Source organism: Oncorhynchus keta, chromosome 32 (assembly GCF_023373465.1).
Source record: "Oncorhynchus keta strain PuntledgeMale-10-30-2019 chromosome 32, Oket_V2, whole genome shotgun sequence".
Classification (NCBI taxonomy): Eukaryota; Metazoa; Chordata; class Actinopteri; order Salmoniformes; family Salmonidae; genus Oncorhynchus; species Oncorhynchus keta.
In genome coordinates this window covers 5,043,398-5,054,951 of record NC_068452.1, presented here as the reverse complement: position 1 = coordinate 5,054,951, position 11,554 = coordinate 5,043,398, and the positions used below count along the sequence as shown (strand labels likewise).

Below are 11,554 nucleotides of genomic sequence, written 5' to 3'. Positions count from 1 at the left end.
AAAGTTAATGATAAGAACACTGCTTTTGTCTGGCCCTAGTGATTGCTATCTTCTTTTTGTTGTTGTTATAAATGACATGTTTATTTGCAATATATTTCATAATTAATGCCTACCATATTCTGTAGTGCTCTCTGCGTTTTATTGTGGTGCTGTCCCTATTGGCTTACTGGGGCAGGAGAGGACAGGTGCGTGAACTCACTTAATCCTGTCACCAAGAATTGAACAGCTTGAGAAAGTTGACATGCCGGTGTGGCTAACCTGTGAGGCATTTGGCAGGGACAGCTGGCAGCTTCAAATTCCTATTCACTCATCCATTCGTTGTCTGTTCCAATGTGTACTCTGTTCCAAATATATCAAATATTCTTTGATTTCTACTTGATAAGAAAATCGTATATGTCCATAATATAAACACTATTCAATGTTGAGGGAGTTTGCGGAGAGAAATCCCTGCCATCTTCTATTGTCATGGTCGACATTCGCTGCCACTAGAGGTCCCTAAAGCGTTACAAATGCTGAGCTGCAGGTCATGCTCCACAATGCCTCAAGTTGACTAAGGTCAAGTGCATCTCTATCACCTCACATATCTTATTAGTTTACAGAGATCTCTTTATTCTGTTTAAAGGCCTGAGTTTAGAGAAGACATTACACAGTGTCTCTGATCTTCATACTATCGGAATTTCAAGACATCAATGCATCATTCAGTTGCCTAATCCGTCCGTATAATATAGATATCCGTATAATATAGATATTTATTGCACTGCAACGTAGGTCGACAAACCTACTGCACAAATATGTAGCACAAATACATAGTGGCCCCAAACAGCAGACATTGGAGTATTGTAGATGTACTATTGAGTGCCTCTGCCTAGAAGCAACAGGCTGTTTTTAGAGGACCTGGCTGCTCTAGTGAAGGGGGCTATTTCCGTCCCCCCTCTTAGCTGTGCTCTTCAACTGGGCATATTAGCTCCGACTAGCATTAAAGACCTAAGTCAAAGACCACAGCTCTGGCTCTGTTCTCCCCTCCTGTGGCTCAGCGGCTCCACTCAAAGCAACCACTGCATTTATGGACAGACACAACTCACTGTCGTCGACACAGCAATTCTCCCTCTATTTTACCCAGCTTCGACTATTCAAGCTCTTTCATACTGCTGCACCACTCCCACTCCGCCACACCTTATCCCAAAGCCCAACCCTTTTTCCAAAACACGTTTTTCAGACACTGTCAATTAGGGAGGGTTCCTTCTCTGCTGGCAAAGGAACATGTGGGCGGCTATATTTAACACCCAAAGCCTCCCCCCTTCAGTCCCAGGCGGCTGGTGGTGTTCCTGAAGGCACCTATTTTGGCCCTATTGCGTTTTGAAATGCCAGGTGGCTTTAAATAGAGTGAGAAGATGTCTGGGGGGTGGAATTCTCGAGTAGAATGTGCTTGAATAGACTTTGGCTCTGATTGAAGGACTCACTGTTGTATGCATTTGCTTGTCACTGTCAGTTTTCCTTTGTAATCCATGTATTACTCTGTTAACAGGGATTCGATTTGATTGACTTCAGAAACTCACACGCACACACCGAAACAGAGAGCCACACACACATAAAGATTTAAGGAAGCGTTTCTGTCTCTTTTAAACAATCAAAAGAGAACCATCGCGCTCTCCCAAAACCACACACACACACACACACACACACACACACACACACACACACACACACACACACACACACACACACACACACACACACACACACACACACACACACACACACACACACACACACACACACACACACACACACACACACAGTCTCTCTCCATCAGCTGTCGGATGTGGGTATGTGACAGGTTGGTATTTATAGCCAGTGCTAAACCCTTTGTCAGGAGATCTGCATTCTAAGAGGCCCTTTGTCTGAACCTTATGATATATTATGTACCTGGAATTCACTCATCATACATAACATCTGAAAGGTCCTGTCTAGTCTGTCATTGTGTCAGGCTGAGGACTTAATTAATACAAAAGATTTGTACGCTCTGTGGTGGTCACCTCACTGGGATCATACAGTACTCCCGTATTTTACACTGGGACACATGGGTCATAGAGGGCGATAACGTCAGAAGTATTCTAGAGGGAGAATATGATCTGGTATGGGATTCTAACGTTTCACTGAACCTTTCCATTACCATAGAGCGCAGATGACCTTCCCGAACAAGAAGTCATTTAACTAAAAGAGAAACGTGACATAATGGAGTGTCTCCGAGTATCACAATACCTCACTAACGAATCAATATGGTAGTAAATTGGAGTGCTTGTTTTGACTAAAACAAGTACTTATATATTTCTCACATTGATGGAGGTTGGTGGGACTATCCATAGATTATCCATAGTAGCAGGATACTATCCATAGATTATCCATAGTAGCAGGATACTATCCATAGATTATCCATAGTAGCAGGATACTATCCATAGATTATCCATAGTAGCAGGATACTATCCATAGATTACTGTACTGTACTCTACTCTTAACCCTGGTGCCAATGCTGGACAGTGACATCAGACAGACCTCAGAGCAGCAGTGTAGAAAGGGCTATAGGTTGAAATACCCTAAATTAAATCAAATCAAATCAAATTTATTTATATAGCCCTTCGTACATCAGCTGATATCTCAAAGTGCTGTACAGAAACCCAGCCTAAAACCCCAAACAGCAAACAATGCAGGTGTAAAAGCACGGTGGCTAGGAAAAACTCCCTAGAAAGGCCAAAACCTAGGAAGAAACCTAGAGAGGAACCGGGCTATGTGGGGTGGCCAGTCCTCTTCTGGCTGTGCCGGGTAGAGATTATAACAGAACATGACCAAGATGTTCAAATGTTCATAAATGACCAGCATGGTCGAATAATAATAAGGCAGAACAGTTGAAACTGGAGCAGCAGCACAGTCAGGTGGACTGGGGACAGCAAGGAGCCTTCATGTCAGGTAGTCCTGGGGCACGGTCCTAGGGCTCAGGTCAGTTGAAACTGGAGCAGGAGCATGGCCAGGTGGACTGGGGACAGCAAGGAGTCCTCATGTCAGGTAGTCCTGGGACATGGTCCTAGGGCTCAGGTCCTCCGAGAGAGAGAAAGAAAGAGAGAAGGAGAGAATTAGAGAACGCACACTTAGATTCACACAGGACACCTAATAGGACAGGAGAAGTACTCCAGATATAACAAACTGACCCTAGCCCCCCGACACATAAACTACTGCAGCATAAATACTGGAGGCTGAGACAGGAGGGGTCAGGAGACACTGTGGCCCCATCCGAGGACACCCCCGGACAGGGCCAAACAGGAAGGATATAACCCCACCCACTTTGCCAAAGCACATCCCCCACACCACTAGAGGGATATCTTCAACCACCAACTTACCATCCTGAGACAAGGCCGAGTATAGCCCACAAAGATCTCCGCCACGGTACAACCCAAGGGGGGCAACCCAGACAGGCCGACCACAACAGTGAATCAACCCACCCAGGTGACGCACCCCCCCCAGGGACGACACGAGAGAGCCCCAGCAAGCCAGTGACTCAGCCCCCGTAACAGGGTTAGAGGCAGAGAATCCCAGTGGAAAGAGGGGAACCGGCCAGGCAGAGACAGCAAGGGCGGTTCGTTGCTCCAGAGCCTTTCCGTTCACCTTCCCACTCCTGGGCCAGACTACACTCAATCATATGACCCACTGAAGAGATGAGTCTTCAGTAAAGACTTAAAGGTTGAGACCGAGTTTGCGTCTCTGACATGGGTAGGCAGACCGTTCCATAAAAATGGAGCTCTATAGGAGAAAGCCCTGCCTCCAGCTGTTTGCTTAGAAATTCTAGGGACAATTAGGAGGCCTGCGTCTTGTGACCGTAGCGTACGTGTAGGTATGTACGGCAGGACCAAATCAGAGAGGTAGGTAGGAGCAAGCCCATGTAATGCTTTGTAGGTTAGCAGTAAAACCTTGAAATCAGCCCTTGCTTTGACAGGAAGCCAGTGTAGAGAGGCTAGCACTGGAGTAATATGATCAAATTTTTTGGTTCTAGTCAGGATTCTAGCAGCCGTATTTAGCACTAACTGAAGTTTATTTAGTGCTTTATCCGGGTAGCCGGAAAATAGAGCATTGCAGTAGTCTAACCTAGAAGTGACAAAAGCATGGATTAATTTTTCTGCATCATTTTTGGACAGAAAGTTTCTGATTTTTGCAATGTTACGTAGATGGAAAAAAGCTGTCCTCGAAATGGTCTTGATATGTTCTTCAAAAGAGAGATCAGGGTCCAGAGTAACGCCGAGGTCCTTCACAGTTTTAATTTAATTTTTTTAAATTAGGAGTGAAATCTAATTCAAACCAATCATGTTTAATATCACTGGTATTAATTGATCAAATGGAGACCTTATGGGTCATAGGGGTCATGCAAAAATACATCACAGTGTTGTTGTTAATTCAAATTCCCAAATAAACATTAAAAAAAGCAAACAACTCCTCAAATATTCAAATATGATTTTAATTCACAGCAATGTTTCAAAGTGGATGAAAATATATATCATTGTGCATGTTTACAAATACAAATACAGTGATCAAAAATGTAAACATCTGTTGAAATAAAACACAAACATGGTTATATATACTATTGTATGATACATGTATCACTTTTGGTTAAATAATATCTTATGCAAATCAAATTCACACATAAAAATAACTCAAAGCTTTGTTCAGAGAGCTCAAACAATTAATATCCGACATAAAACAATCAATTTAATTTTGAATCAGTGTTTTCCAAACCCCCGAAACAGTACATCACATTTCCTCACATTGTAGTTACAGTAAGACTATAGACAAATCATTAGTGTCTCTTATTCCTTCCTGAGAGACGGTTCTTGGAATGAACATATTCATAAAGGAATGTTGTAGAGGACAATGAATACACAAACACTAGTCAAACCTGTCTGTGATATAAGCAGCCAGCTCTTCAGTTTCCATGACTTGGTCATAACCTGACATTAAATCCTATAACTCCTTATAAATAATGCAGTGTTCAAGTAAAGAATGACTCGGGTTGTTTTGCCAATCCACGATGACATAGGAGGGAAGTGTCACATGATCACCAATGGAACTTTGACCACTCTGAATAAAGATGACCGTAAGATAATGCCAGTCTAATCTTCTTAACAGTGAGCTCTCTCTCTCTGCCCATACAACCACAGCCAATCACACACACTAAAAACTCCCCTCTGGCAGACACGGGGGAAGTCTCATCAGATTGTACACGCATAAGTCAATTAAAGCCACAACCATTTCAACACTCCAAAAAACTGCTGGTGTCCTACAAGGTTCCCGGTGAGACGTTCTGGAAACGTCATTCCAACGTTCTCTCAAGGAACCATTCCTAAACTAAGACTTGGTGAAAGTGAAATGTAAAAGTATACATTATACGTAAAAACATTCTGAGTGAACAGCACTATCAATAAGCATTGTAAAAAAAAATGGGAAAAGTATGTAAACTGAGCATTATTCACAACCCACAAGAATTAATATTTCAAATACAACACTTCATTTCTGTCAAAATAGCCCTCCATTTAAATTACAGATACAGAACTTGGTACTGACATCACAATTCAGTATGAATAACCAATCAAATAAGTAAATCTACGAAAACCAGTCAAAGACAATTGTGATGGTGAGTGACACACTCTAAAAAGTGTATTTGGTAATGTAGCACAAGAAGGGCATTTCTTTACCACGTTACATTGCAATTTCAGCCTGTCTACTACAATACGTGAGGCGGTGAGTATTTGTGATTGTAAAATATATAGTGGGCGAAGCTGCCAAGATGTAGCACCGTAGGAACCATCCTGATCTCGCGAGCTCACATTCTGTATCCTTGTTTAGCGAAACAGAATGTGAGCTCGCGGGATCAGGATGGTTCGTACGAGGCTTAGCCAAGATGTAAAGAGCAAAAAACATACAGGTGTGAGCGCAATAACTATGTCATACAATGTCTAACGGTATCTTTCTTTACAACAACTTTACAACAATATCCATGGTACTACTGATAAGAGCTTTAATGGAAATATGAATAATACAATCCTCTGGAATGCATTCTAGATTTAGATTGAAATTTGCAACATAATACAATAAAGCTAATGCAGGATATTAGCCCGCTAGCAGTTTCTTTCTCTGCAGCACTATGCCACAACCCCTTGGCTATGGCTTTTAGTAGTTCGAAAATACTGTAATATCTAAAACAAGAATTGTTTGGTCCTTTCATCTAGCTCAGGGGTCTTCAACCTCGCACCCGAGTGGCGCAGCAGTCTAAGGCACTGCATCTCAGTGCAAGAGGTGTCACTACAGTCCCTGGTTCAAATTCAGGCTGTATCACATCCGGCCGTGACTGTGAGTCCCATAGGGCGGCGCACAATTGGCCCGGTGTCGTCTGGGTTTGTCTGGGTAGGCCGTCATTGTAAATAACAATTTGTTCTTAACTTACTTGCCTAGTTAAATAAAAAATTATTCTTCCCCAGGTACCCCCATCATACACTTGCTTTTCCCCCCAGCAAATGTGTGTAAACTCTAACATGGCCTATTAGCTAGAAAGGTAACTTCAAAAATGTTTTGGGGGCCATGTGTTCACAAAAACGAGTGTCCAAGACAAGAAAGCTTACCAGCGGGTGCTTTACCTACAGTATGTCAGATACTCCAGTGACTGTAATTAGCTCCAATGAGTGTAATTAGCCCCAATGAGTGTAATTAGCTCCAATGGGTGTAATCAGCTCCAATGAGTGTAATTAGCTCCAATGGGTGTAATCAGCTCCAATGAGTGTAATTAGCTCCAATGGGTGTAATTAGCCCCAATGGGTGTAATTAGCTCCAGTGACTGTAATTAGCTCCAGTGACTATAATTAGCTCCAATGAGTGTAATTAGCTCTAATGAGTGTAATTAGCTCTAATGAGTGTAACTAGCTCAATATTAGGAATAGAGAAATAAAGTTAAATAGAAAAATATTCTCCTCTTTTCTACTGTAGCTTTTTGTATATATATTATTGCGGACCCCCTGCAGTACTCCCGGTTGAATACCCCTGATCTAACTTTTGGATTTTATAGCCTGAAATGACATAAGCAACACAGAATGTCAAAAACTCCACCAAACTAAAGCGAAGTGTAAAGACCATCATCATGCTTGAAATGTCTAATAATACAGTATAAATCATACTCTGTAGTCAGCAGCATAAACATGTACAAACCAGTCTAATTTCTAGAAGCATAACTACATATCTTGCAATATTCTACTATGATTGTGTCATCCCTTGTGGAAGAAAAGTGGCATATCGTCAACTCAGCGATCAACTTAACAAATCAACCATACCTTATGATTAGGGCCCCGAGTTCTTCCTTGTCAGCTTATGTGGCCAGGAAAACCTCAGGGCCCTAATTGGTGTCTAAACCAATCCAATTATTTGGTTCTGTTAACCAATCCTAAATAAGGAAACATGGTGTTAAAAATAGAAAGGTCGACGGTGGCGGAGGAATACCCATGATCCTTGTGCTCTACCTCAACCGGGCAGAGAAGCAGCGCATGTACTCGGTCATCCAACGGTCATCCACCACGGCCAACTCCGACCGCCGTATCTTCTCCAGGTCGGCGGACCGTGCCCTCCTGCGGTCCACGTCCCAACAGCGTTTATCCGACTCCCGTCTGGTCTGAACGCATGCGTCAGATGTGCGACTCTGTGGAGAGAGAGAGGGGTGCCCGGGATGTTAGGGAAATGAGATAGGATAGGCGTTCGGCGCTCACCTCCGAAATACATACCACTCTTCTATTATTGATCGTTTCTGGGGGGGGTGTTGGATGATGAGCTACGCTTCTCTGGTATCCTTTCCATGAAGATGCCCCCCTATTTATTTTCCCTGACATAACTCGATCTTATTTGCAGATTATATGTTTGACGCACAGTAAGCCTGCATTACATAAGCTACACAGCTTTCATCCAGTATTCCTCTAATGCTAGCCTCTTCGGATCATTATACCCTGGCCTAAGAAACCAAATGCAAGCCTGGTACTGAAATAACATCAAATGGAATGAATATCAAAGCATTTTTACTAACCTCACATATGCCCAGCCTCTCTCTCACACACACACACACACACACACACACACACACACACACACACACACACACACACACACACACACACACACACACACACACACACACACACACACACACACACACACACACACACACACACACACACACACTCTTACCTGATTTGTAGACCTCCTAGCAGATGACGCGTGTCTCTCTGCCCAGTCGAGCCGGGGCGGAGGTTGTCTGTTCTCCTTCTCTGTGGTGATGGCTGGGGGCTGGCTCTTTGCTCTGGAGGGCTTCCTGACGGGCGCAGGCTTGATGTCGTCACAGGAATAGTCCCTTTGACATGGTTCTGAGCGAGGGACACGATGGCGGTGGCGACGCTTAGGCTCAGTCTTCACCGGCTCCTCGTCTGATGACGCCTTGTCTGCTGGTCCCTCATCTGTTGGCGTTTCAGCCACTGGACCATGTTGTACTACTGACCCGTTAACTGTCCCCTCATCTGGTTCGTTTAGGCCCCCATTCTCTATTACAGACTCTTTGAATGAGCAGAAAGTGATGTAGTTTTATTATACACTATACTGAGAAAAAAAGAAGAAACCCGCACACTGCTCTTGATAGTATCACTGCTCTTTTGTCAAAAGCTCTGACGAAGGCCGTGAGGCCGATACGGAAAGCTTATTAAAGATCTGTGATACTATTGAGAGTGGTGTGCGGGTTTCTTCTTTTTTTCACATTTTATTCAACTGTTACCATGCTCCTGCAAAAAAAGATAGCTCAGATGTGCGAGTGCCTTTTGAATTATACACTATACCAAACATTAGGAACACCTTCCTAATATTGAGTTGCACCCCTTTTGCCCTCAGCACAGCCTCAAATCATCGGGGCTTGGACTTTACAAGGTGTCGAAAGCGTTCACAGGGATGCTGGCCCGTTCAAAGGCACTTAAATATTTTGTCTTGCCCTTTCACCCTCTGAATGGCACACATACACAATCCACGTCTCAATTGTCTCAAGACTTAAAATCCTTCGTTGACCTGTCTTCATCTACACTGATTGAAGTGAATTTAACAAGTGACATCAATAAAGGATCCTAGCGTTCACCCGGATTCACCTGGTGATGATCCATCTATGTGATGGAAAGAGCAGGTGTTCCTAATGTTCTGTACACTCAGTATATAGACCTAACAAGTTAAGACCTTTTTTCTTTATGCATGTTTGTAGCTCAAAAGCATAGTCTACTGCAGGCCTTATTACAATAGGATCAACATTCAGGTGTATACAAGTATTTGCAATAGTAGAAGATAGATAGATACCTGTGGGTGGTAGTGCATCCAAGAGTGTAAACTCCTTGGCCTCCAATTCTGGTTCCCCATTCACAGGAGGAGGCTTCGGTTCCGGGCTCTCCCTTGATTCTGACTTCACTGGTGGTGTCAGAAGTTTGATGTCTAAAGGCGCGACTTTGTTCCTCACCTTGGGGGTGGACCGCCCACTGGCGCTGGTGTCTGACCCGGTCGAGATATCCCACCCCTCCCAGAACCACAGAGGTTTGTGAGCGTGTTCCATCACCCGCCTGGTCAACCTGTACTTCACCGAGTCCTCGTAGCACTTGGAAAACGTCTCCCATTTCGGCTCTTTGAATTTCTTCATGTACTCCGTACGGATTTTCTTAGTCACCATGATTCCTGTTACTGCTTAGGTCCAATTTTGATTAGCTCACAAACTATGGAGGAGGGGAGAAAATAGAAGTTTTATTACATACATACCCCTACGATGCAACAGTAACTAGGCCTATGTTTCTATAAGAGTGTAGAATGTGTCATTGTAGGCTGCTGGTGACAGTCCCACCACAGATCTGAAGCCTGTAGCAGCCCAGAGCAATCCAGTGCACCTGGGCCTTCTAGAATTACCTATCAGCATTTCCCTCCCTCGAATACAGTAACCCATGCCATCTGATGATTATCTTATAGGCTGGGCCCCATAATGCCCATCTGACGCTATAAATATACAGTCTATGTGTAGCAATAGCATCGTTATTACAATGTTATTTAGGCTTAGAATACTATAACATAATAGATGGGGATAGTGTAGGCCGTATGTAGCCTAGTTATGAAGTTTATTAAGAGCATTTCCATTCATAAACCAGCCACGGCCTAAATTGTTTCCCCGAAAGAAATCCGTTTTGTGGTTTATCTGCTGTTTCTGTTGCCCAAATATGGCGCAGCCGAGCCTGCTATTTGATTGAGGCAGACATTGCTGACGCCAATACGGCCGTCTTTATCAAAACACTGCACTGGTCTATCGCTACAGAAATGTTATTGTTAGCCCACATACCAAAAGTAATTTATTACATGTAAATACTTAAAGGCAATAGGGTGACGAAAACATGCACAGCTGGTGGCGTCGACGTTTGCTTCTACCTGCGCACTATAGTGGCTGTAAACACGACCAGAACAGGTTATTATCAGTGCGTATAAGCTTACCCCTCACCCGGACGTCATTATGGAGAATTACAGAACATCATAATTTTCACTTCAAGTATTCCTCCATTATAATTGCCCGTTGTCGCGCATATTTCGACATTGACTCGTCGTCCGAATATAGCCCTCTCAACCCTGGAATTAAATATGTTTCTCCATTAAAAGCTATAGAAAGTGCAGTGCGCATGTCCAGACAGCATGGTACTGGCGCGCCTCTCTTCCTAGGATGTATTTTATTCTTAGGCATGTAATTGCTTCAACAGGTGTCATCTTTTTTTATTTTTTTTTAGAAACAAGTAAAGATGTATAATGCAAATTCTGTGTGGGGGGTGTCAGCCTCAAATGTATTTTTTTCAGTTGTGAAATATTAAATGATTAGCCTGCTCATGTGATTTAAAATCAATATCAGTATTGGTATTGCAGTCGAATGGCCAAATTTGGTGACAAAGAAGATCTGCTGTGAGCAAGGGTTTGCTGCGACTACCTACCTAGTGAAAGAATGCTATGTCATTGTTTAGTATGAATCTAACACAGAAAATAAAATCAATCCCTCAGTTCAATAAATTACATGCAAATGTTTGTTAAATAGTTAGAGAGAATTCGTATTTTAGGCACATTGATAATATTATTGTAAAAGAGAGTTAATATTACGAACGCGGTCTGGCTCAATGATTTATATCCATGGGGCGGCAGGGAGGCTAGTGGTTAGAGCGTGTCCCCGAGATGACAAGGTAATATGTCGCTCTGCCTCTGAACAAGGCAGTTACCCCACTTGTTCCTAGGCCGTCATTGAAAATACGAATGTGTTCTTAACTGACTTGCCTAGTAAAATAAATCCAGGACATTGTTTGTCTTGTCAGGGACGTTTAGAACAATTTCCTTCAACACTTGTTGGCCTACTTGAGCTCATTGTTTGTCCTTCCAGTTCCAGATAGTCATATTGGCCCTTGTTCTTCATAACATTGAAAGGCATCCAAATTGAAAGTGT

General features: G+C 43.1%; 1 protein-coding gene across 1 annotated transcript; it reads right to left on the bottom strand.

Annotated features, from left to right (window-relative positions):
- Positions 1-4,482: 4,482 nt before the first annotated feature.
- Positions 4,483-10,768, bottom strand: LOC118364876 (centriole, cilia and spindle-associated protein-like). The gene is made up of 4 exons (XM_035746659.2): positions 10,570-10,768; positions 9,403-9,809; positions 8,263-8,624; positions 4,483-7,723 (listed from the first exon to the last, which is right to left on the bottom strand). Exons 2-4 carry the CDS (start codon positions 9,764-9,766, stop codon positions 7,544-7,546), a joined length of 906 nt encoding a protein of 301 aa, XP_035602552.1. The 5' UTR covers positions 9,767-9,809; positions 10,570-10,768; the 3' UTR covers positions 4,483-7,543.
- Positions 10,769-11,554: the final 786 nt, after the last annotated feature.

What these genes read in the sequence shown, in the direction of transcription:
- LOC118364876 (XM_035746659.2), bottom strand. Translation starts at nt 9,766, where the DNA reads ATGGTGACTAAGAAAATCCGTACGGAGTACATGAAGAAATTCAAAGAG. An exon ending in GGATGCACTACCACCCACAG is followed by an intron (nt 8,625 to 9,402) that starts GTATCTATCTAT and finishes GCTCATTCAAAG; the next exon opens with AGTCTGTAATAGAGAATGGG. An exon ending in CTAGGAGGTCTACAAATCAG is followed by an intron (nt 7,724 to 8,262) that starts GTAAGAGTGTGT and finishes CTCTCTCCACAG; the next exon opens with AGTCGCACATCTGACGCATG.